General features: G+C 37.6%; 1 protein-coding gene across 1 annotated transcript in view; it reads left to right on the top strand.

The window, feature by feature from the left end:
* Positions 1-27,492, top strand: part of GPRC6A (G protein-coupled receptor class C group 6 member A) — a 264,931-nt gene that overhangs the window by 90,224 nt on the left and 147,215 nt on the right. Inside the window, exon 3 of the mRNA XM_044074212.1 lies at positions 16,424-17,245. Coding sequence (XP_043930147.1) covers positions 16,424-17,245 — 822 coding nt within the window. The remainder of the gene's footprint in view (positions 1-16,423; positions 17,246-27,492) is intronic.

Raw genomic sequence — 27,492 nt, 5'->3', positions numbered from 1 at the left:
AAGAGAGACTGCTACATTTAGAGACTGAAGAGAGACTGCTACATTTAGAGACTGAAGAGAGACTGCAGCATTTAGAGACTTGAAGAGAGACTGTGGCATTTAGAGACTGAAGAGAGACTGCTACATTTAGAGACTGAAGAGAGTCTGTGGCATTTAGAGACTGAAGAGAGACTGCAGCATTTAGAGACTTGAAGAGAGACCGCAGCACTTAGAAAATGAAGAGAGACTGCTACATTTAGAGACTGAAGAGAGACTGCTACATTTAGAGACTGAAGAGAGACTGTGGCATTTGTAGGCTGAAGAAAAGGAGAAGCAGCATCTGCATGAACTGGAGGCCAAGCATTTGGAGTATGAAGAAAAGGAGAAGCAGCATCATCAGCATGAAATGGAAACTGAAGAGAGACTGCAACATTTAGAGATCATAGAAAATCAGTGACTGTGGCGATTGGAGGCTGAAGAAAAAGAAAAGCAGTGACAACATGAGAGGAAGATGTTGACTTTTCGTCAGGGTCATGGAGGTAATGGGGAAGGGAATAACTGGACCCCTGAAGCAATTAAGTTCAGTAAATTTCTTCCACAATTGGCAGAGGGGGATGCTTTGATAATTTTATTCATATATTTGAAAGATTATGTAAACAGAATAATGATGACCAAGAGCTCTGGGTACATGATAGTTTTATTCATATATTTGAAACAGATTATGTAAACAGAATAATGTTAACCAAGAGCTCTAGGTATGGTTTTTGATCCCCTTACTTCATGGTAAAGCTATAAATGCTGTTTCTAAATTGTCTAATACTGATTCTTTCAACTATGATATATATATATATATATATATATATATATATATATATATATATATATATATATGAGTATTTTGAAATGTTTTAAAATGGTCTGAAGAACTGACTTTAGTCACGAAAGCGCTTATCATTTTTGCAATTTTACAATAAAAGTTTCCATTATCCTCATACACAGTGGTGGGGGATGTTCTATACATTTTATTAAATTATTCAATTTACAGCTGCTTTGCATAAAATTCTACAGATTTAACAATTGCACATCAAGGAAGTGAAGAATCATTTCTAGTGCAAGCCTTCATACTACAACTGTAGAATTAATTTCACTAGTACAATGTATTATATCTAAACAGTCAAATAGCTTACTATGTTACAACTCAAAGTGCTCCTTTATAATGCTTTTTTTGTCAGCATTCCTTTGTCAGTGTGAGGAGTTATAGAACTGTGTTGCCTATGTGTATATAAGATACACACACACACACACACACACACACACACACACACACACACACACACACACACACACACACACACACACATACACACACACACACAAAAAAAAAACTTCAAGTGATGCAGTACGTGATTTCATGGAAATGCAGTATAAAACAATATGTTATCCAAACCATCTTCATCTCAGAAAAGGATCAGTACTTCACTGCATCCCTGCCATCACATGTTCTGTTAGCAGCTTAGGCATGAGCTAGCAGGACTATATGGAAGGTGATGGGAGTGAGTAGCACACATCAGCTCATACATCCTGGGAAGGATGACGCAGCCTGGCTCATTGCAATTTCCTCAAAAGATCCTGCCAAGCTCTGTGCTGCAAAGCAGCATGCCAGTTTGTAAGGAGGCTTATAAATGGAGTTTGCAAGGCTGTATGGGGAGGGCAGTTGGGGCATACCCATTCCTAGGCAGTAGAATAATCCTTCACCAGCATCCTCAATCTCCTCATCAGGCTCAGACATAGTTGGGTAAAGCCAAGGGGAGGCTTTGGTGAGTCCAACAGAACCAACGAATGAGGAGAGAAGCTGGTGGCAGCTGATGATCAACTGCAGAATAGATAAGGAAACAAAAAGCAATCTGTTCTACATGCCCTGGAGCATCCTTTCTATTAGGTTAGTAAATTACATAAAGAGGTGAATTTTGTCAAAACATTAAGCCACATTCATACCAATCCAAAAAGTACACTGTTTATTACTAATGTAATTTGGTAGGGGTAAAAATTAATATTAGGCTTTCTTCTTGTTTCCTGAGAAGTAATTTAAATCACATCCAAACACGTGAGACAGGACTCAGAATCCCCAAGTCAAACTCAAATGATTTCTGGTAAACCAACAAGTGCCCCCACTTGTTAAAAAAGCATACCATTTTATTCCATAAATCCACTGATTTGCTTCCATTTAAATTTAAGTGAATAGCCTTAAAATCTCTTAGAAATAAACTCTGAATGAAGCAACTCAAAAAAGAAGAATTTGTAAATCATTCAACCTTAAACTACAGTAGAAGAAATATCAAACCAGACTATAAAAATTACTCTCACAAAAAAGAAAGAAATCATTAAGTCGTGCATTTCAGCATGTAGCCTTCATCCCTATGGGTCACCAAAGAAAACCAAGCTAAGATACTCCAGACATGATCACAGGAGTTTACTAGACTATTGACCACAAGGACTTTTTTAAGCCTAGCCGTGTATCCCAGACCTCTGACAGGTTTTGGTACCCTTAATAAGTGTAAGCAGGGGCTTGAGAGATTAAATATTTACAAGCAGGGGCTTGGGAGGTGAACCATTTAGAGGCTGCCTGTGTCCATTAGAGACATAGGTGCTAAACCAGGGATGAATTTCCTGTTCCCCATCCAATTGTCCAAGTTACACTTGAATTGGGTTAGGGAGGAACTCTGCTTCACATCAATGGGGAGCCTGTTCCAGAGAGGGAGTAGTCTCTGGGATGCATACCTCTCTCTCCATCAGGTCCTATGTATGTTGCAGGTAAGATTTAAGTCTTTAGAGCAGGTCATTCTGGTGCTATTTGTTTTGTGGATATGCCGGAGGTATATCAGAGTGGGTTCCTACAATGCCCTGTATACCAGACTTAGATTTTCCCTCAACAGCCTGTAAGAGACAGACTACAGGGATAAGGCCCTGAGGCAGACTGCATAGGATGTATTACTTATGATCTGTATTCTTTTAGTGAGGAACCTCTGTAGGCGCTCCAGTTGTTGGATATGTCTGGTTAGGTACATACCAAAGGGGGCATTGTACTCAATGATAGGTCTGATGAATTCCAAATACAGTGGAACAATGACTTCCTTGAACCTAGATGCCATACCTTTGTTTATAACTTGCACAACATAGAATGATTTCCTCATTACTGCAGACACATGATGGTCAAAGGCTAGATTATTGTCTATGTGTGCCCCTAAGTCCCTGACTACTGGGTCATCTCTAAAGGGTGTGTTGTCAATATGATAGTTACCAGGGGTGGATGACTTCCCAAAGGATATTATTATGCATTTCTTGGCATTTAGTTTTAGTACATGGCTGTGACACCAATTGTATGTCTGTGTCAGCCATTCCTGGAAAACATTCTAGTCAGCTTTTGCCATCTTCTGCCCATAACTCCTTGTGTAAATCATCCTCTCCTACTGTTTTTGAAACCCCTTTTCCAGTTTTGACTGATAATGGTTTTAACTTCTGTACTCTGTAGTCTGATGATGTTCATTTCTTTATATTCTGATATGGTGTCCCCTTTCTTCATGTCATGTATACAGAATTTCTAAGTATGCTCTGCTTCCTTTTGAAATATCTTTCCTCATATCTTCTCTGCCTGTTTCTAGACTTCTTGTGCTGACACAGAGTAACAGAACATGTGCATCATTCTTGTCTCTTCCTCCTGACACCTCCAGAATCTACTATGATCCTCCTTTCAGTCCTTTTTTACCAGTGTCATGGGGGTTAGATACCATCTATGTAGCATTATCAGGCGTCGATTTCTTGCTGCATGTACCTTCCGTAAATGCCTCATTTTCTGAATTGTCTTCTTCCAGTATCTTTCACCTCCCATCCAGCCTTCCTCCCTTTCCCAAATCTTTCTCATTCTCTCTTCTTTGACCTTGGCACTTCTTTCTTTTATCTCTTTGTAGATTTGTTTTGTTATTTGGTCCTTTACTTCCATAACGTCTTCTTTTTCCTCCAGGGTACCATCCTCTCTCCGTTTTCCCTTTTCTTCCTGCCTATTCCTTTCTTCTGATTCCCTATCTACATTCTTTTCCTAGATCAGTCTGAGAACCAGGTAGTTCCACCACTGGGCTTCTGATATTCTGTATTTCTGAATTAACTTCTCTATTGTTTTAAATCTTTCCCCACCATCTTTATCTTTGCGCACAAAATCTTTGGCTTGAGCTATGTCACATTTTTCTACCCTATCTGTGTCCCCTGTTCTTCTTTGTCCCATATTTTTTGTTCCTTTCATCCCACTTCATGCATCCCAGTTATTTTAGTGCCACATCATTCATGTCCTTTACCCAGCTTATACACATCTCCCTCTCCCTTACTCTTTTGTTTAAATCTCCTCTTATGTTTGTGTCCAGTAAATGATGTTACATGTCAGCACATATGTATAAATGATGTTACATGTCAGCACATATGTATAAATGATGTTACATGTCAGCACATATGTATAGATATGCAGGAGTCCCTGCCCTCTTTTCCCATTCATTATGAATTTTGTCTTGCTCATGCATTTCCATTTGCCTCTAATGGTAAATCACTGAGGACTGAAGTTACCAAATAATGACAAATATTTATGTTTTAGACTTCACATCCTTCAGAAAATACATGCCTATCACAAATCCTGTTAGTCTAATAAGTGCTTTATAAGAGCAATATTAAAATCTGTCATTATTTTGGGTCCTTTATCCTGCCATCATTTTAGGCTTTGTATATATTTCTTGGGCGTAAAAGGTTGAGAGCTATGTATATGAGTCTTCTCTACCCCTTAAGAGTATCCCTTATCTGTTTTCCAACTTTCTGTACTTTTTTTCTCCATTGTCTCTTGCACCATGATCTCAGCCCAGAGCCCAAGGTATTTGGGGAACTCCACCTCTTTCCTCTCTGCTATTCTCATACTCCCTTCCCTTTTCATAAATATGACCTCACTGTCCTGCCACTTCCTTAAATTTCTTGAATTTCTCCCTTATAGTTCATATTGTTAAAGCCGCATCCTCTGACATTAGCATGTAGTCATCTGCATATAACACAAACTGAGATTTTTATCCATTTCCTTCAAGCATTGCTAAATTGTTTCTGACTTTCATTCACCAGCTCCTGAATTACGAGCATAAATAGGCCTGTGGATAGAGAGCACCTCTGTCTTGTCCCACTCTCTATCTTTGCCTCATCAGACATTCTTCCATTTATAAATATTCTAGTTTCTGGGTTTTCATATATGGCTCTGTATCTAACACATGAACTTTTCCACTGCTACCATTGCTGCGGTGTCTTCCACAGGAATTCCCATCTTTTCATATCAAAGGCCTTCTGAAGGTCAAAGAACACAATTACTGTATACCTTTCTCTTCCTGAATCTTGTCTTCCCCGTGTATAAATTCCATCAGGTCCCACCATTTTTCACAAAGCCATTTTGCCCTGCTTGTATTAATTTTGGCAATACTTCATCCAGTCTTCCTGCTAATAATTGTGGCATACTCATGATCTCTAAATGACAGGCCTATAATTCTCTAATTCTTCCACTTCTCCACACTCTTTAGGTATTGTGGTTAACCTGCTCTCCTCATACTTTTAGATGTTCTACGTGAGTCATGTATTGTCTTCTATTCCTCCTGTAGGACCTTCCAAATTTGTTCCCTTCCTCATTTGTAAAATTTACGCAGAATCTATGTGGCCCTCCAGCTTTCCTCTCCTTATTCTTGCATGTGTATTTCCTCATCTTATCACTTTTCACCTCTGCATTCAGCTTCTCTTTTGTTCATCCTCCAGTGTATACTCCTCCACATTCTTTCCAAGTTCCTGGCACTTATGTCCCTTTCTGCTGCTTGTAAATTTCTTTGTAGCCTTCATTAACCTTTAGACTGATAACTTTTCTTCTTCTAAAATATATCCATAAAGTAGCAGAAAGTATTCTAAGAACCCCCAATAGGGATGACTGCAATTGGGGATACGGACAATAGACAAGAGGGGACCGGAATTTATTGGAGAAAACTGGCAAAGGAACCAAGCTATTGAGAGCAAATAACTAGAGAGGGAAAGATGATAGAATTTATTTGAACTGCAGGTTAGAGATTGCCCTCCCTATCGGTGATTGATATCAGAGTATAGGCAATGAGAAAGAAATAGGGGAGGGTCTTAAATTAGAGTTTTTAATAGAATCTAAAACAGAAGCTGCCATTAAAAAAGGAATAATTAGTAGAGCATACAAAATATAGCACGATAATTATATAAGAATCAATCTTCTTCTTCTGGCTTTTTCTGGTTAGGGGTCGCCACAGCAGATCACTTGTCCATTCATGATTGGCAGTGGAGTTTTACGATGTTGAGTTGCCAGCCCAGCGCCCAACCTTTCATGGAAGGCATGCACATGCACGCACTCATGCCTAGGGCCAATTTAGAATGTCCAACCCACCTACAGCATGTCTTTGGGATGTGGGAGGAAACCGGAGCACCCGGAGGAAATCCACTTGACCACAGAGAGGACATGCAGACTCTGCACAGAAGGCACCCTAGCTGAGAATCAAACTGGAGATCTTCTTGGTGTGAGGTGACAACGCTAACCGCTGCACCACTGTGGCTGCCCCCTGCACCACCGTGGCCACCCCAGTTATAAGAATCAATCAAAGTAGGTTAAAAAGGATTGGGAAGAGAGACTGGATAAGCAATTCACAAAGAAACAATGGAGGGATATATGTATGTCTCCCAAATATGCAACAAAACCTAGAAGATTAAAGATTTTTGCCTGAAAATGTTTACATAGATATTTGTAGAACTCAAATAGACTCCAGAGAGTTTTTCTTCAGGTAGACAGTAAATGTTGGAGGTATGATGGAGAAGAAAGAGGTAATTGGGAACATATTTTCTGGGAGTGTGCTGAGCTGGCGGACTTTAAGGACTCCCTGAGGGATGTGCTGTTGGAGATGCCAAGTAGGCAGATTGGCCTGATGAGGGAGATGATTTTTCTGAGCTATGATACAGAATCGGAATTGGCTAGATATGGTGAGGCCTTGTTGTGTCAAATAATCGTGGCTGCCAAAAAAGCAATCACTAGAAAATGGAAATCAAAATCTAAAGTAAGTAGTGAATATAGTAATAGAGATAAAACAACTGGAACTGAGATCTTGCGAAAAGGGTAGGAGCAAACTACATTGGAAAAATAGGAATTGTGGGAACATTTATATACAATGGAGGAATGAGGCCTAAAAGGCAGCAGGACTTAAATGAGCTATGTAGTGTTTGAGTGAGAAATATTAGGTAGATTATAAGTGATGTATAATGTTTGCAACTGGGAGTGTATTAGTGTGGTTTCTGATTTAAATTGATTGCTACTAGGATTGTGTTGGTGTGGTTTGTTCTCATTTATATAAATGTATAATTGCCTATGTGGTAAGTGATGGTTTAATTAACATGTTTCTTGTTAAAAAAAAACAGGAATTGAATAATGTATGTAATATTGTTTAGGTTATATGATATATAGCAATATATGTGAAATATAATATCTGTTATGTTAATATACTTTGATTACTTTTATATGAATGTAAATTTGCCTATATCACAAGTGACAATTCATTAAAGGTGTTTGAAAAAAATATATTCTCCATCTCCTCCCCTTATCAATAGTACCCCCCTCTCTGCCTGCCTCTTCTTGTATTTCTTTGCTAGCTGTTTCCCTTGTACCTCCCCCACTATCCACCAACAGTCCCTCCAATATAATTTTGAGTTTCTTGTTCTATAATAATTTTACTGACAAATTCCAGTCTTATTGTCTTTCTCTGATATGTAATTTCACTTCTGTTAGTTTCCTTCTGTACCACGCCACCTCTATCTCTCTCTTTCCAGTTCTTCTGTCCTCCTTTCTTCTTTCCTTCTGTCTCATACATTTTCCCCCACAGAGACCAAAGGGGTTTGAATCAAATGGAGAGATGATAAGTCAGTAAGTAAAGGATAGTATTATTGCTGAAATGGAATTCATCATCAAGTCTTGGTGAGTACCTTTGTGAGATGGACCTTGTTTTTCACAAAATCTCACCAAGACAACATTGATATATAGACTGTATTTATATAGCATATATCATGGACAGAAGTAAGTTAAAAATTAAAAAGGATAGCTGGGCACACAAGACCCAGGATAAAAAAGTCCACAATCTTGGTAGGCACACTGGTGCCAAGAATAGAAAAGATGACAGTGTAGAATCCTCAAAATACGGAAACATTCCTACAATGGGTTCCAGGCCAGGCCCAGGGGGAGGATGGCCCCCTGTTGTAGAAGGAAGTAGTAGTCCACAAAAATCACAAAAAAAGTTAGGCTAAAGAAGAGCCATAAAGATGATAAAGTGGACTATTGAGGATAAGAAAGAAATTATATATTGTTACTATTATACAAAAAGCCCAGAATTTCCAGACACAAGATATACAAAACAATTAATAGAGAAATTACAGGAAAGAAAAATATTTCCACAAGAAAAACTTTCAGAAGCTTCAAATAAAAATTTGTTTTCATTAATACAACAGATTTGTGAAAAACAGTATATAGATCAAGAAACTTTGATCTGTTTGGAAAAAGAAGCATCTGAGGAAGGGCAAAAATATAAACAACAAAACTTAGGGGTTTTTGAAAAGTATAAAAAAGAAATATGGACATGGGAAAGCAAGAGAGATTTGATATGGTGCAATATTTATGCAAAGGAGAAAGCCAAATTAATCACTATAAAGAAGGCAGCACCAAAGATATTCAAAGAGAAATACAGGCAAAGGCATCCAGATAAGGAAAATTTCACAGTAAAAAATAATATCAGAAAGAGGGTATGAAGAAAAGAAGATCAGTAAAGTAGAAATTAAAAGATAGAAGTTGAAGTTATGGAGTGCCTGCTAAGTGAAGGTTTTGGTGTAGAAGGTCTAACATAGGTTACATTACAGCATGATAGAGTGAGTCTCCAAAATAAGGAGAAACAGGAGGAGCAGGAGACATCTAAATCAGAAATATGGACATGGGAAAGAAAAAGAGATTTAATATGGTGTAATATTTATGCAAAGGAGAAAGCAAAACAAACCAATGCAAAAAAAAAAACAACACCAAAGATATTTGAAGAGAAATACAGGCAAGGGAATCTGGACATGGAAAACCTTACAATACAAAAATAAGAAGACAAAGAGGAAAAGTAGAAAAGGAGATTAGTAATGGAGAAATTGAAGAAATAAAAACTGAGGTTATGGAGTACCTGTGAAGTGAAGGATTCAGTGTAGAAAATCTAATTCAGAAAACACCACAACAGGATAAAACAATGGATATCCAAATTAAGCGGAAACCAGTGGAAAGGGAAGCAATTGGTCAGGTGCTATAGGAAGATATTTTAGAGCCTTCCACAAGAAACCAGTATAAATGTTCACTTGAAGTTGGACAGCAAGGGAAGGAACAGGAAACTGTGGAAACTCTGATGCAGTCAATGTTGAGGAGTGATAGGTCAGGGAGTTCCCATATGACAGAGCAATGGATAGCCCAGGATGAAATTGAAGAGAATGTGCCACAGGAATATGCTATAGAACTTTCAATAGAATACCTGCGGGAAATGGAAAACAAAAAATGTGTCCTCAGTTTAGAAGAAAGTGAGTTAAGAGAAGAGTTGCTTTATTTAATAGAGATAGATAAATATGTTAAGATCAATGAAAGAAATAGACTGCAGAAGGTCAATAAAACCCAAAAAGTCAGAAGTTTGATAAAACAAATGAACACAGTGATTAGAACTGTCCATAGAGATCCATGCGATATAACATAAGTAAACAGGATATAATACTGTGTAGAAAATTAATAACTGATAAAGTTCTACAACATGAACACAGGGTAGTGAGGGAAACGAAGGGGAGAAATTGAATACCATAATGGAAGTATCGAATAGAGAAAACTGTAAAGCAATTAAGACAAGAAGTGCTGCTGTTAGAAGAGTATAGAAGAGGGAATAGATCAACAAAAATACTTAGAAAGATATACCTGATAAAAGCAATGTGCAGTATTAGAACAGATCAGGATCTATCATGCACTATCACAAATGACAAACTAAAACTCTCAGCACAGGTGGAAAAACTTAGAAGATACGCAGATAAATATAAAGGAAAAGTACAAAATAAGCATTTTATTGATGACCCAAAAAAGGTTTATAGAAAATTGGGAAACAAGGTAAAACGAATTGAAAGACCACCAAAAAAGAAGAAATAGATGCATTTTGAAGACGTATTTATGAAGATCCTGTGGAACATAACAAAGATGCTAAATGGTTAGAAGAAGTAAATGAAAGAATAAGAAGTTTAAAGGTACAGGATATGAAATGGGATGAAGTAACATCCAGAGAAATTGAAACAAAGTTAAGAAAAGCCTCTAATTGGAAAACCCCAGGCCCAGATGCAGTACCTAACTTCTGGTTAAAAGTATTAATATCTTTGCACGAACATTTAGCCATGAGTAAGAACTATTTCTATGTGCACCCTGAATAGGCACCGATGTGGCTAACAACAGGAAAAGCAATGCTCCTACTTGAGTGAACCTGCAAGCTATTCTAAAAATTATAGACCAATAACTTGTCTTCCGATGATGTATAAACTATACACAAGAACTGATGCCAACAGAATTTATATTAATTTAGAAGAAAACTCAATTATGGCAGTAGAACAAAAGGACAATAAAAGAAAGTCAATATGGAACAAAGGATCATTTGTTTTTAAATAAAGTCATAGTAGAGAACTGTAAAAAGAGGAAGAATCTAAGTATGGAATGGATTGACAACAAAAAAGCATTTGATAGTATCCCATATTCATGGATAAAAAGAGTGCTTAACACTGTATAAGATACACCCTACACTTATCGACTATGTTACAGTGACCATGAAAAAGTGTCAGACCATTTTGCAATTAAGCCATGATAAACGACAAATTATTATCCCAGGGATAAAAATTCCATGGGAGATATTCCACAGTGACTCTCCGTCACAATTGCTATTCTGCCTTGCCCTCAACCCATTAAAGCTGTCTACTTAACAGCATAGGCCATGGCTATAATTTGGCTCCTAGAAAACAACAAAGTGTAAAGACTTATGTTCTCTTTGTCAATGATTTAAAACTGTATAGCTCATCAGATGAGGAGCTGAAAGTACAACTGCAAGTTATCAAAACTTTTTCAGATGATATAAGAATGTCATTTGGTCTTGATAAATGTGCAAAAGCAACCTTTAAAGCAGGAAAACTGCAACACCAAGAAAACATCAGTTTGGAACATGAATGTGATATACAAGAACTTGAACAAGAGGGAGTGCATAAATATTTGGGAACTGATGAAAGATCAACAGTAAAACATGAACAAATGCGAAAAAAACTTAAGGAATGCTTTAGAAGACTTTAATCCTGAAAACAACAATGACATCTAGGAACAAAATTCAAGCTATAAACCAATTTGCTCTTCCTGTCCTAACTTACAGTTTTGGAGTGATTGACTGGCCCCAAAAGGTGTTGGATAGATTAGACCAGAAAACAAGAAGGATGTTTCATGCTCACCAAATGATTTATAAAAATCAGTGCATACCAAGATTATATATTCCCTGTTCAGAAGGAGGTATGGGCCTCCTTGAAACTGATTGCACAGTCATGGGACTGCATAGATATCTGCTGACCTCACAAGACTCAAATGTAGTGAAAGTTCTGAAACGTGAGGAGAATAAATCTAAGATGACTTCCCTGCTTAGTCTAGCAGAAAATTATTGGCATCAAGCAGGAATGGAAATTAAACCAGAAGTAGATAAAAACCAGGCAGCAACTGAATGTGCCAAAAAACAAAAGAAAGAATATAAGGTAAAGGACCAAATGAGAAGGCAAGAAATGTGAAAAATGCATAAATATTGTTGCAAGTACAGAAAACTTCTGGAAGAACCTCATGTTGATCAGGATCAAATGCAGGAATGTTTAAGGAGAGGCAAATTCAAACCAGGAGATGAAAGGTTAATATTGGCAGCCCAAGACAGTGGGCTATGTACATGTTCATTTACAAAGTCCATTGAACATGTGGGAGAAACAGACAAATGTAGGTTTTATAAAACTGAATTGGAAACAGTCGCACACCTTGCCACTGGCTGTGACATACTAATGGCTGAACGACTGTATACTGAAAGGCATAATAATGTGGAAAGACTATTGCACTGAGGATTGTGTAAACATTATGGTAATAAAGTGGATGAAAAACACTGGAAACATGAGCCACAAAGCATTATAGAAAATAATGAAGTCTATATCACATGGGATCGCCCATTACCAACAGTTCAAAAGCTAGATGATAGAAAACTGGATATCGTGGTCTATGGAAAGAAGACAAAAGTAGCATTGATCATTGAAATCACCACACCCAGTGATTGCAGTGTCTTGCATACAGAGAGACACAAAGTCATAAAATATCAGGATTTGCTGGCAGAAATGAGAGCAATGTGGCAGGCAGTTCCAATAGTAGTAGGAGCAATGAGTCTTATAAAAATGAATCTACAATCATATTTAGATATGTTACCAATACATGTAACTCCATATGAACTGTAGAAGGAGTCATTACTGGGCACATTGTGGGTGCTGCAAATAGCACTTCTGGCTGACATCAAAGATTGAAGCCAATAATAATTTCAACTTTGACTTAGGAATGGGGTCCATTCCCATCATGGTATTAGAAACCCAAAAGACTTAGAGAAATTAAAAAAGAGAGTGACTTTAATCTCATTAGCATAACTGGGGTAGGGCAAAGGGGTAGCTGCCCCAGGTGCAAAGTAATAGGAGGTATGATTGGCAGATACTGATGGGTCTTCAGTGGAGGACAATACTAGCATTCATATGGTGGTATTGCATTTGTGCTTAGCATTCTGTGTGTGACATAAACTGAAGGAACTGCTTGAAACATTTGCAGTTTGCTAAAGTTTAACAAGAAAGATTTTTTTTTGTTTTTTAGAACTGAAGTGTTTAGTACTCTGTATGTGACATAAATTAAAGCAAGTAGTTGCGATAGTTTATTTTTCTCAAGCAGAGGACCTTTCTTTTTTTTTTTTTTTTTTTTTGTCCTCAAAATACCGTTGTAAGGGTGCCAGATTCAGGAATGGTAGCACGTAGCAGAATAACTAGCTACACCTCTGTTTGATCCCATCTGGTCAGAGTTCTCCCTCTTTGTCCTTGTCTCTCATATTTTCCTGTACTGACTTCTTTACTAGTCCTTATATTGTTTCCTTGTCCTCTTTTTCCTTCCATGTTATAGGTAGCCCACTTCCACTCCTTTCTCATTGTTTGCTTTTCCAGCAGCCTTCTCACTCCTGCATGATCTGATATGTGTGTCTATATTTGGAGCTCTTCCTTTATTTCCTTAGGTTGTTCTATATTTAGAACCTGTCTAACTTACTTATATGTACCAAAATGTTTCATGTGAATGTCTGTTCCTTCTCAGTTGGCTATCTTTCCAATTGTATGTCCAGCAACTCTTGTCTTTCATTACTTGGGCTAGTTCTTGTGTCATGCTTTTCCAGTTCTCTGATGAAATTGTAATCCCACTCCCCACCTCCATTATCTGTGTTCTATTTCTATTTGGCTGGGCCCAGTAGGCAAAAAAAAATTATTGTAAAATCCTACTTCATCCCTGTTTGGTACATGTATGTTCCTATTATCCAGCATGTGTCTTCAGCCCTTCCCTGTCAGATGATCCATCTGCCTAGCTCACTTTTTATTATGTTGTATGTGTTTAAAGTCTCTTTTGAAATACATACTCTTTCCTCCTTGTTTCCTACCTCCCCCTTTGGGTAGTCATAACACAGTACCTTGTACTACTTTGTTTCTTGTAATAGAACTATGCCCCCCCCATCCTATTTAGCTTTTCTTGTAGTATCCTTCTTCTGTTAGGATTTGATGAACCCCCAAAGTTCATGTAATTATCTGTATTTTCCTTGTTGTTTTTGCATATTAGACTAACGTTGTTTTCTTTCTTTGCAGACTTATCCATCACCATTCTTTTATTTTATATTTGTCTATTTGATGTTCTTTACTTTACGTTCCCCTCTTTCTTCCCATGCATTTTTCATTTCTTTCAGTTGTACCAGTAACAATTATTTTTTCTTCTTAGGCTTAACTATTAAACTTATTGCAGTTTTATTGCTCATCACTGAGTAGTCATGAAAAATATGTTGCTTATGTTGGAGGCTTTCATCTACACCTTCTTTGACTACTTTACTTATCATTCCCCTTGAATTTCTTCAGTATCTCAAATTGTTTGTAATGCTTTGATGTCGTGTTCTCTTGGTCACATTTCACAATATGATGATCTGTTTCATTTAATGCAGACTTCCTGCTCTGCCCATAACCCCCTCTCTTTCTGTTTCCATTCATTCCAGCTAATTATTGCTTCCCTTTTTCTGCAATGCCTTTCATTTTTTCTGCATTCTTGCTTTCCACCTTGTTGAATCTGTCATCCAGCATAAATGTTTCTATGCAGATTGTTTTGCCGCTCACTTGTCCAGCAGTTTACTTCGGAGTCATCCAAAACATCTGACCCATTCTGCTCCCATTTCCTTACAATTCCCTTGTCTGTCTCAATGTCTGTTTCTTTCTCTGTTGTATCTAGCTCTCCCTAGGGAGAAGGTTGCCATTTTTCTCTCCCTTGTATATAAGTATTTCACTTCTTTCTCCTTCACTAGCTTATCCCATGTCTCATCTCTTTGTTGTTGCCTTTCTGATTTCTTTATTTTCTGTCTGCCTCTTTTACTGTAATGTGGCCCCTCTGCACTTCCTGGACTTGTTTTCTTTCTTCGGGGATCTTGTCATCTGATGTTTCATGCCCTATGAGTGTTTTTCATTACCTCTCCTACATCTAAGGTTGTTCTCCAAGTCCATATCGAACAAGCAATTCAGATGTTTCCTGCTTGTGAAATGCAGTTGTCTGTGATAATTCTGTTTAAACTTTTGAACGTCCTGTATACTGTGTCACCTGAACCATTCCTCTTCTGCTGTAGTCACCAGACTGCAGGCTATTTCAACTATAATGCTTTTCCATTGATTCTTAGCTTATTCCACACCTTTAGCATAGCTTTCATTTTCTTATAGAGTGTTTCTGAGTAATCCATAACAAATTTTATAAACAGTTTTGCAAATGGATAACTTAATCCTTTTTGCTTGCCTTTATTATTTTATTACAACAAATGGATAGAAGCATGACAAAACGTGTCTGGGTCTGCTCTGCTTTCTGCTACTATCTACCATCACCCCACTCTGTGTATCCTCTGTATTAATTTAATGAATTCTTGGTAGCACAAATTTCTCCTGCAATATCTATATTATGAACTGCTCCCATTCACTGTTGCCCCCCCTTTCTTGTACTCCCATTTATCTTGATGTTGATCCTTCAAGAGTGATTTTTCAAGATCATCCATTTTTTCTGTTTCCCTTTATTCTGTTTGTTCTTGTATTTTCTGGATCGCTTTAATTGCTGCTGTATCTTTCTCCAGATCGTACACCTTTCCTTGTAGCCTTTCCACTTTTGTTTGTTGTTATCCTATTGTTTGCTTCAAGGAGCTCACATTGCACCCTAATATGATTATCTTTTCAAACAAAGTGCATCATTCCTCCGCTGTATTTGCAGCTTTAAAAGCAGTCGTTTATTTATTTGTTTGCTGGTTTGTTTGTTTTTGTTTGGATTTATTTACCAGGGTACAGCATTGATCAATTCTGATCCATTTCAATCTCAGCCAGGGCTCAATAATATGATCAGTCATACAGAGTATATAAAATGACATTATTAATGAACTGATAGTGAATAAAACAAAAAGATTGTGCTATGCTAAGAATATAAAAGTACATTAACAAAAAATGGGAGTGGTAAAAACAAACAAAATTAATGCATGGTATGTACAAAAGCTTGCTTAATCTTTAGGTTGTTAGAGCAAGATATACAAGAATCATGCTTAGGAGGCTTAGGATGGAGATGCAAATCACTAGCAAATCACTAGGAACTGGTTAACAGTTAGAGTACAGAAGTGTTAACAGTAGATTTAGGTTATGCGACCTGATGCTCCCCCCCCCCCCCCCCATTTGTTCTTACTCACTCATCTTTATTTCTGGGTTGTTTTTTCTCCACGGGACACTATTTTTATCCAAATTTCTGCAAGGTGTTTCCAATGCTTTGTGCTTAAGCATTCATCTTGACTCGGGTCTCTAGTGCTATCATTTGATGTAGTACCCTTTGACCACACATGATTGTCACTTGTCTGATGACAGAACAAAATGAAAAGCTATTTTCCAAGTATCAGTTTATCTACCATTATCAAGAAGACTTAATCTCTGTTATCTTAATATACATATATAGCAAGAGCATAATATGTGCAATCTGTTTTACATTGTGTAGGTTAGCTTTGCTTCTACAAGTGAAATTCTGAGTGACAAACTAAAGTTCGGCTCATTTCTACGGAGTGTTCCAAATGATTACCATCAGGCCAATGCCATGGTACTTTTGGTGCAACATTTCAAATGGACTAGTGTTGGCATAATTACCAGTGATGATGAATATGGAAAAACCGGAACTGGAACATTTATTTCAATTGCTACAAAGAGTGGTATATGCATCGCTTTTCAAAGCACAATCCCAACATATTTGCCCTTTACAGAAACAGGCAATATAATAAAAGACATAGTAGCAACTGCTAAAGAGTCTACTGCAGAAGCCATTGTTATTTTTACAAAGGAAGCCATTGTTCTTCGTGTGCTAGAAGAAATCGTAAGACAAAATGTTAGCAGGACATGGATTGCTTCTGAGAGCTGGTCCACTTCAACACTTTTAGTAGGAATGCCAAGCATACAAAAAATAGGTAAAGTAGTAGGGATTTCTCTAAAAAAGGGAAGGATTCCTGGCTTCAAAGAATACTTACAAAGGCTGCAACCCAGTCCTGCTTCTCCAAACTGTTTTCTAGAAGAATATTTATACTTAAATAAACAGTGCTGGTCAGAAGAATTACAGCAAACTAATTTCACATTTTCCAGCAGCTGCAACTTTCCACCCCCTGAAAGGAATGTGACATGTTCTGATGATATTCTTCTTGAAAGAAATATTGATTTAGAAGTGACATACAGTGTATACTTGGCAGTCAGTGCAATAGCTCAAGCTCTACATCAGCTCCTCCAGTGTGAAAATGGAACATGCAACAAGAATATGGACTTCCCAGCATGGCAGGTAAGAAATGGCTTTATAACTATGCTTACAATGCAAATAATAATAATACTTAAATTGTATGCTGCATCAGGATTATTCAGATAATTAAAGAACTTCTGATATGTCTAGGACAATGACAACAAAATCATATTTAAGCACAGTTTATTTTGCCCTGTGGATTAGGAGGTACATTGACCCCCTTGTTCTGTACTAAGCAATATTCATTTCAGCACAGTCAATGTTCTTTATGAATTTAGTACCTCCTATTACTTTTTTACTTATCCAAGATTATAATAATAAGTTTAGAACATTAAGTTGCTTCTGTGATAATGTATTATTTTCACCCAGAGAGAAAAAAATATAATGTCACTGTCACTCACAGTAGTACCTTGTTTTGTCTTTAAATACTGTATTAAACACACTGACAAAGAATTCCAGACCAGCACACAATTATGAGTATCAAGGATGTTTGGCTAGTATATAAAACTCAAAAGTATACCATCAATTAAATGAGTCCATTACATTATTAGTGCATCAACTATTACATTTGGGCTCTTAATACAAAGGGGATTTGTTTCAGATGTGATTATCATTTCTTTATCTTTTTCATCACCTGTCATCATCAACCGATCTTTCCCATTTTCTACATGTGGTCTGGGTTTCATATCAACTGTCACCATCTCTCGCTCTTGATTCAATGCCAGTCTTCTAATAACACTCATGCCTGACTATTGCAGGTCTTCTCTCGCACAGTCCATCCATTTCTTTGCTGGACATCCTCATTGCTTATTGCCTTCTTCCTGTCAGTCCCAAATCTTCTTTACCAGATTGTCTTCTGCTTTTCTATGCACTTGCCTGAATCTTCTTAATCTACTCATTTTGATGTTTTCTGCAATTGGAGCTATTTTGGCTTCTGCTCTGATGTCATTATTTCTTCATCTGTCCCACAGTGTGTATCCTACAACTATTCTGAGGTACTTCATCTCTATCACCTCTAGATTTCTCAACTGATCTGCCTTTACTGCCTAGCTTTCTATACCATACAGTAGTACTGGTTGCACCACTGTTTTGTACACCTTACTTTTTAGCTTCTTCGAAAATCTTCTGTTGCATTTGGCTCCAGACCCTCTGATTCCAGCTTTGACCTCCTCAATCAGACTTTCCTCCTTCTCAATCACCCCTCATAGATACTGGAAGCTGTTAACCTGTTCCACTATTTTGCCTTCTATCTCATTTCTCAGTGTCTTCTGATTGCCACCATTTGTCACTATTATAGGAGTTATATCTGCACTCAATTTCATTCCATGTACCTTAGTTTTGTATTCCATTCCCCTATTCTTTGCTGAAGTTCTTGCTCAGAGTGCTTCCATACCAGGCTTGGATACATATCTGTCCTATAGTCCTCACACATGCTGTTTTGAAGCACTTCCATTCTTCTCCAACTCCTCCTATTTCCTGTTCTTCCTGAGGTGTTATAGTCCTAAGTATTTTCTTGAACTCTAGTGCTTTCTCTCCAGTCAACTTCCAGGTCTTCAGTATAGTCTCTGTTGACTTTAGAGCCTTCTCTGACCACTGCTTCCAGCTGATTGTGGCAACCAGTGGTTTATGCTGTGGGTTGACTGTTTCACTGGAGATAACTTTGCAAACTCTGATTCTCCCTTTCCTTACTAGGAGGAAGTCTACTCAAGCTGCATGCTGGTCACTCTTGTATGTGATATTGTGACTGTCTCTTTTGCTGAACCATATTGTTGGCCACCATCAAGCCATTTGCCAGACAGAAGTCTAGGATGGCCTCTCCTTCTTTATTTCTGTTATCCCACCCATGTGGACCCATACAATCCTCCTATCCTATTCTGTATATCCTGATATGTGCATTCAAGTCACTCATTATCAACACCAATTCATGTTGCCCTGCTTTATGTAGTATGTTCTGCAACAACTGCAATGTACTCTTTTCCTCTCTATCAAAACCCTGTTGTGGAGCATAAGCTGACATTACAAATAATATCCTATTCTTACACTGAAATCTGACTGCCATAAGTCTATCATTAATTCTGATGACATCCTTCATTTTCTTCTGAAGCCTCTCCCTCACCAAAATTCTCACACCATTTCTAATCTTTCCTCTTACTGAACCATAGATTCTAGATCCCAAGCCAAGTGTCTTTGTTGCACTGCTCTTTCATATTGTCTCCTGAATACATAGGATGTCCAGCTTCCTCCTTACCTTCATGTCATCCATTTCCGATCTGCATCCTGTTAGTGAAATCACACTGAGTGTAGCAATTCTTATTTCATATTTGGCAGGTTGATCAGTTTTGCATCCAAATTTCATTCAACAGAGCTATTCCAGGTAACCCAAGTTGGGCTACTGGACACCAGCCAACCAGCAGCTTATTGACTGAGGACTTATACTCCTCCCACCATTAGCATGGGTCCCTGGTGTAGGCCAGAGTAGGTTGGATCCTTGTCCCACTTATCACTGGCAAATACTCCTGCCCATGCATTAGTCAAAATGTCTCTTCCTGCTACCAAATATCTGCACTTTCTCTATTGACAAACTAATTTCTTTTGGTTTGAGTGCTGATCAAAGCATTCCTGAGGCAATATTTGGAGTTTTCTGCATGCTTCGGATTCCTGCTATCCTAACAAAAGCCTTCTAGTAATATCCACAATACTATTGACTGACATAGTCATAAGTGCTTCTTGGTGGAAGAGATGGATCAATAACCCTTAGAGGTGCCTAACATGTCTTTAAACCCCAGCCCAGAGTCAGCAGTACAGCAGATTTGGCTCCTTCTGCTCCCCACTATAAGTGAGCCAATATTGTGCTCGAATTCCCACTGCCCACCATCAATTCTTCCAGTACTTGGGTTACTAAATGATCCTTTGTTATGTGGGTTTCAGTCAGGGCTTTATTCCTCTGTACTTCAGACTAGCCACAGTTAAGATTAATCATTCAGTATGTTTGACTTGAATAGAGAACAGTTAAGTATTTCACCTCAATCTGTGCCAGGTTTGTATACACAGTCAGTAAAGTTTGTTATAAGATATGTGAATAGTTGACTGTTTCAGGTGGTCCATTTGCCTGATGGGAAATGAGGTCTAACAAGAGTGCTTTGGTGATGTTTGAGAGAAAAATGAAGTATGTAGTATACATGCAACAAAAAAAAAATGAAGGCATGGACCATAATGCTTGTCACACCTTTAAATCTGAGCTACAGCAGGAAGCATAACTAAAATAAAAAGGTTTAGTTTTTGTAATAAGTATCAGTTTTGGTAACTGTTTCATATTCCAAGATTTGTTAGTGTGAGTTGTGGCAGAGAGGGTCTGAATGACGCAAAATGTGGATTTGCATATATTAAATCCAAGATTGCATTTTTTGCAATATTCCCATTCAAGTGATACTCTTTTTTGCCAGGGTTTTCCTAGTTTACTTCTAACAATGCACACACACACACACACACACACACACACACACACACACACACATGCACACACACACACACACACACACACACACACACACACACACATAAACACACACACATAAACACACACACACACACACACATATATATATATATATATATATATATATAAATAACTATATGTACATTGTCTTAATGTTAGATACCAGAAATGCAAGCATTTTTCATCATTCTCTGGTGATTTTTTTATTTTGTTACATGTTGTGTGACCATGGCAACCCAGCCACTGAGAATGTACAAGCCAGTTCATTTCTTTGTGCTGGTCCCAAGCCCGGATAAATGGGGAAGGTTGTGTCAGAAAGGGCATCCAGCATAAAACCTCTGCCAAATTACTTATATGGAGAACATTTCATATTTCTATATCGGATCAGTCGAGGCCCAGGTTAACAACGACCGCCACGAGTACTGTTAGCCAACAGGGTGCTGGCAGAAATTGGGCTACTGTTGGCCGAAGGAGAAGAGGAGAGGGAAGGCATGCCCAAAGGCAGGAAGAGAAGAGGAATGTTAGGAGTGTAGTAGTGAGGGTAGGGACTTTGAATGTTGGCAGTATGACTGGTATAGGGAGAGAGCTAGCTGATATGATGGAGAGAAGGAAGGCTGATATATTGTGCGTGCAAGAGACCAGATGGATGGGAAGTAAGGCTAGGTGTATAGGAGGTGGGTTCAAATTGTTCTATCATGGTGTGGATGGCAGGAGAAATGGGGTAGGGGTTATCCTAAAGGAACAGTATGCCAAAAGTGTTTTGGAAGTGAAGAGAGTGTCTGATAGAGTGATGTTTTTGAAGCTTGAAATTGATGGTGTAATGATGAATGTTGTTAGTGCATATGCTCCACAAGTTGGGTGTGCGATGGATGAGAAAGAAAAATTTTGGAGTGAGTTGGATGACGTGGTGACGTTTTTTCTTGAAAAAGCCTGGGAGAGCCCGGGCGAAAGCGCTTGACTGCATTGGTGTGTTCATTTGTGAGCTGTACGTTTTTTCTGTGGACAACGAAGGTGTAAATAAAGGATTTTGGTCGAACATCATTGTATCCAGGTTCTGGTGTTTACTTTGGCCGTGAGCTGTTGCTTCTTGGTTGCATTCGCTCTTCTGTTTGGGATTAGTGTTGTTGGAGAAATACAGAGAAGGTCAGAAGGAGTTGCATTGTGTCTTTGTGGACTTAGAGAAAGCATATGTCAGGGTGCCTAGAGAGGAGTTGTGGTATTGTATGAGGAAGTTGGGAGTGGCAGAGAAGTATGTAAGAGTGATACAGGATATGTACGAGGGTAGTGTGACATTGGTGAGGACTGCAGTGGGAGTGACAGATACATTTAAGGTGGAGGTGGGATTACATCAAGGATCAGCTCTGAGCCCTTTCTTATTTGCATCGGTGATGGACAGGTTGACAGATGAGATCAGACAGGAGGCCCTGTGGACTATGATGTTTACAGATGACATTGTGATATGTAGTGAGAGTAGGGACCAGGTTGAGGAGACCCTGGAGAGGTGGAGATATGCTTTAGAGAGGAGAGGAATGAAGATCAGCAGGGCTAAAACAGAATATATGTTTGTGAATGAGAGGGAATGTAGAGGAATGGTGAGGATGCAGGGAGTAGAGTTGGTAAAGGTGGATGAATTTAAGTAATTGGGATCAACAGTTCATAGTAATGGTGAGTGTGGAAGAGAGGTTAAGAAGAGAGTACAGGCAGGGTGGAATAGGTGGAGAAGAGTGTCAGGAGTGATTTGTGACAGATGGGTACCAGTAAGAGTGAAAAGGAAGGTCTACAAGAGGGTAGTGAGACCAGCTATGTTATATGGGTTGGAGAGTTGTGGCAGAGTTAAAGATGTTAAGATTTGCACTGGGTGTGAATAGGATGGACAGTATTAGGAATCAGTATATTAGAGGGTCAGCTCAGGTTGGACAGTTTGGAGACAAAGCAAGAGAGGCAGATTACATCGGTTTGGACATGTGCTGAGGACGGATGCTGGGTATATTGAGAAAAGGATGCTAAGAATGGAGCTGCCAGGTAAGAGGAAAAGAGAAAGGCCTAAGATAAGCTTTACGGATGTGGTGAGGGAGGGCATGCAGGCAATTGGTGTGAAAGAGCATGATGCAGAGGACAAGAAGAAATGGAAACAGATGATCCACTGTGGCGACCCCTAATGGGAACATCCAAAGGAAGATGATGATGATGATGTTGTGTGACCATGTCATTAATATAACCAATTAAGGGAAGTGTGAGAAGTTGTATTGTATCTTGCAACCTTTCTGTTTTTTTGGTTGAGTTTTTCAACAGCAGCTGAAGTGAGTGTATCTTTTGATAACTTTGATTTATTCATTCTACTTTTTCAGAATGTGAGATTGATGAGTCATAATGGACACTTTTAAGATGAAGAAAATAACTAATTGCTGATATGGTAACTAGAAAACCACCCAAATGTATATCCATTGCAGAGGACCCTTCAAAGTGCTAACTTTCTGATCCAGCAGTGTGTTATAACTTATGCAACTGCGCATTATCAAATTACCATTACATGACCTATGTTCAAGCATCACTCTGCTACAGTCCAGATTTTAGATATTTCTTTCATTCACTATCAGGAATACACCAAATGTCTGCTGAGACTGGGCTTCCTCTCTGATGAAGAAAATATGTCCCATTTATTGGTTTTATAATGGCAATAGTTTTTTTAGACATTTTTGAATGTCTGTTGCCTGAGAATGACCTATAGATGTTTCCATATTTCTTTAAAAATAAAATGGTGGATAATTACTAGCATGCAAATTTGTTGGTGGTTGAGGATGATTGTGCTAGTGTTCATACAAGCATAAGATAAACAAGGAAGTAGGACTTCCAAGATGGCTGCACATTGAGTAACAGCTTAATTTCATCTCTCCCAGTGTGAAAACAGATAATCAGAAGAGAGAACCAGTGAATTCTTTTTTGGGGAGTAAATTTCAGTAACTGACTAGTAAGTGCACTGCCTGGATGCCACCAAAAAAAAAAGAAAGAAAGAAATTCAAAGAACCTGAAAGAAACTCAAACACAAAAAGTGAGGAAAAAACACTGACTAGGAAGAATTCTGCAGGTCTTCAGCAAAAAGCAGTGAAAGCTGCAGCTTTGGTGCAAGGCATGACTTCCAGTAACCTAGAGGAAAAATAAGTCAAATATACTCAGAGCTGATTAAAATAAATGAAACACTGATGGAGTATAGCAACTCAAATAACAAAAGGCTGGCAGAATGAAAGAAGTTCTAAACAGATATTCAGATGAGGTGCTATAATTGCAAAAATCAGAGGTCAAAATGGAGAAAAGGCTGGCTAAATATGATACTGCTCAGAAGAGATGTTTCAAAAAATAATAAAATTAGAATACAGAGCACAGAGGGAAAACCTGAGATTTTCGGCTGTACCTGAGAAGCTAAAAGGAACAGACTGTATTAATTTTATGAAAGCACAAATAAGCAACTGAACTGGTATTCCACAGCAGGAGCTGTTAATTGAAATGGCACATTGTGTGTATACTCCAAACCTTGCCATGAGAAAGCAACCCAGACCTTTAATAGTAAAGATGCAATCCTACCAGCAGAAGGAGTTGATTATGACAAAACTGTGGCAGAAGAAGTACTAAAAGTGGGAGAAGTAGAGTGTTTGTGGAAAATAGTTACTCACTGTACACCAAGCAGAAGAGGAATACATTTATACCACTAATCAGGGAATGTTGAGAAGTAAGTAGGAGATTCAAACTGTTATATCCAGCTATTTTCAGAATATTCTTTCCTTGAGGGACAAAATCATTTTTTGATGCAGAACATGCTAAAGAGGAAATACAAATGTTTGTCCAACAAAAAGTGAGCTGTGAAACAGAAAAAGATTCTGCTTTTAGTTTTTCTGGTAATAAAGACCACAGAGAGACCACCAGTGAAACCTTTTCCTGTGTTCCAACGGAAAATGCTTGAGAGACAGGAAAAAGCACAAGAGTTGACTAAAAGAACCACAAGTACATTGGAAAGGAAGCAGAGACTGAATTTGGGAGATGGAGATAAACAGAAATAAAACCAGCAACTGAAATGTGAGATTATAAAGTATTAATTATATTTGTGAAACATGACAGAACAAGAAAACCTGGATATATTAGACTTTTTTGACTTTGATAAATCTGTAGGGGACTCTAAAGCATATGCCCTACTTCATGTCATTAATGCTTAAAGGAACACTTAGGATAGAGTAAGAGGAAGGAAAGAGTTAACTGTAAGCAAAACAAAGTTTTGTTCTTAAGAGTAATATTTGTATAGTGCGTGACATCAGCATGCTATAAAGTAAAATGTTTGCAGTTATTTTCAAGAGTAATGGGGATATTAAAGTAAACAGGTGCCCCTGTTTTTTTTCCCTTATTTTCTCTTTCTCTTTGTTCAGTTTTTAGAAATGTAAGCACTTCAAAGTAAATAAAAAAAGAAATAAGTATGGTCAAAAGAGTATGGTACAAGAAAAAAGTGATGTGTTTTTTCTCATTTTTACATAGGAGATTGACTGGATTAAGGCTCTTGGCTTTATTTAGTAACAGACTGTAAGAGAAATCAAATAAATAAAAAAAACATTGAATATAATAAAGGCCTCCTTTAGCAAATCAATTATTGCAGAATTAACTCTGTATCTGGTTTTCATGTCGCCATGGAGACAACCTGATAAGGAGCAATAGAAACAGAATACTTCTTTCTTTTAAAGGCTTTCTTTCAATGGCTAGGAGATAATGTTTTCTGAAAGCATTCAAGTGTTTTCTCATTCTGAGAGAGTAGTAAAGATAAGACAAAACCAGACCATACTCAGTAAAAGTACAGTATGTACCATGCATCTTAGTATGGATAATCTTCCTTTTATATCAAACCAAGTCTGTGAGTGTGGCTGTCAGTTAAGGACAATTGTTCCTGTTGGGAAGGTAAAACTTCAATATTTGAAGATGTACATAGTTTTGTATGTTATTAAGTTAACAGGTTTTGGTGGTTTATTGGGTGTGTGTTTTTTTTATTTTTTTTGACAGCTTTCAATAAAACAAAACATTTTGTAAGATGTGACATAGGCTCAAATGGGTGTGACAAGAAATAACTGTATAAAAGGTAAACCTGATAAACATTAGTGTGTGCGTGTAACACAAAAGCTGGAACTAGATAGAACAAACTAGAACAAAAAAGCTGTTACAAATAAAAGGTGGTAATTATATTTTTTAACATAATGACCCTTTCAATATTGTCTTTAAATGTTAATGATCTCACAGATATATACCAAAATGAAAGAGTACTGAACTATATTTAAAACTGTAGAGTGTAAATAGCTATGCAACAGGAGACACATTTGGAAAGAAATGAACGTGTGAATTTGATAAAAAAAAGGTTTTCATGGTGGTTATTCAGCTGAACACCTGGGACAAAGGAAAATATGAGTACTTAAGAGGAGCTCCAATAGTGATAAAAAGGGGATAAAAAAGATAATAATGATCGATATGTTGTAATACTGGCATCTATTTATATTTTATCTAAAACTGCTATAATAGAGCTTAAGAAAATTTTGGGAGAAATAATCAGTTTTTGGCAAGAAATATTGTTTATAGGTATGGACTGGAATTGGATTTGCAGAAGGGAAGATGTGTCTGGGGGCCCAGATGAGAAAATATAACAAAAGAGTAGACTTTTGAAAAAAAATTATGTAAATATTTGGCATAAAAGCTGTGAATTCAGTAGTAGGATTTTGGAGTGAATTTACTTAGTATTCCCCAAGATACAAAAATAACTATTTCAGATCACCCGCTAATAATAACTAAAATTAAAATGCAGGGTAATAAAATAAAAATGAGACACTGAGACTGTCCCACCTATTTGTTGAAAAGAGAGGAATTTAAGGAATGGGTAGTGGAAATTATTCAGGAGTTACTAGAGAAGACTTAAGTTTCTTCTGAAAATATAGCTAGAGAGTCGAATAAAATTAAAGTGGCATTTAAAAATAGGGAGGAAATAAAAAAAAGAGAGATATGGTTAAGAAGTAACAAGAATTATTTAGGGGGACTGACAAATGTTAAAGTATTTCAGAATAAGGGGAATCTCAATAAGAAGAGGAGCAATTGCAGAGTGCTAAGCAGAAAATAAAGGATTACCTTGATAATATGCATACGTTTAGAAAGATTGCTGTTAAGAAAATGTTTTTTGATAATAATGCCAGAGCACAAAAACTTTTAGCACAATGACTCAGGCAACAGAAAGTAGAAAGGGTTGTCAGCAAACTTAGGGAACTTATAACAAGGAAGATAACAAGAGATCCTGTAGAGGTATTACAAATATTTTGGAAATTTTATGAAATTCTGTATAACCAAAAAATATGGAGATTAAGAAAAGGTACAAATGAAAATGTTTATGGAATAATTAAATATGCCACAGTTAGAGACAGATGAGGCTCAATTACTAATAGTTAGGATAGGAGGAAATGAGATAAAATGGTGATATATAACCAATCAAAAGGAAAGTCCTCAGGAATAGATGGCATCCCTGTGGAAGTTTGTAATATATGAGGGAAAGATCTGGAAGGTTTTGTTTAACAGCATTTTAAGAGGAAGTGCAACACCAACATCCTGGAAGAAAGCGGTGGTGGCTGTAATACCTCAGAACAGTAAAGCCCTATCAGATCAAGCTTCATACAGGCCCATTTCAACCCTAAACCATGATTATAAAATGTGTATGTCTATAATGGCTAAAAGAATGGAAAAGGTGATACCAAAACCGATAGATATGGTTCAATGTGGTTTGTGGACA

This window comes from Protopterus annectens, chromosome 1.part1, assembly GCF_019279795.1.
Source record: "Protopterus annectens isolate FY-2018-M chromosome 1.part1, PAN1.0, whole genome shotgun sequence".
NCBI classification, from domain to species: Eukaryota; Metazoa; Chordata; order Ceratodontiformes; family Protopteridae; genus Protopterus; species Protopterus annectens.
Note: the sequence above shows the minus strand (reverse complement) of the source record. Positions and strands in the feature narration are given on the sequence as shown.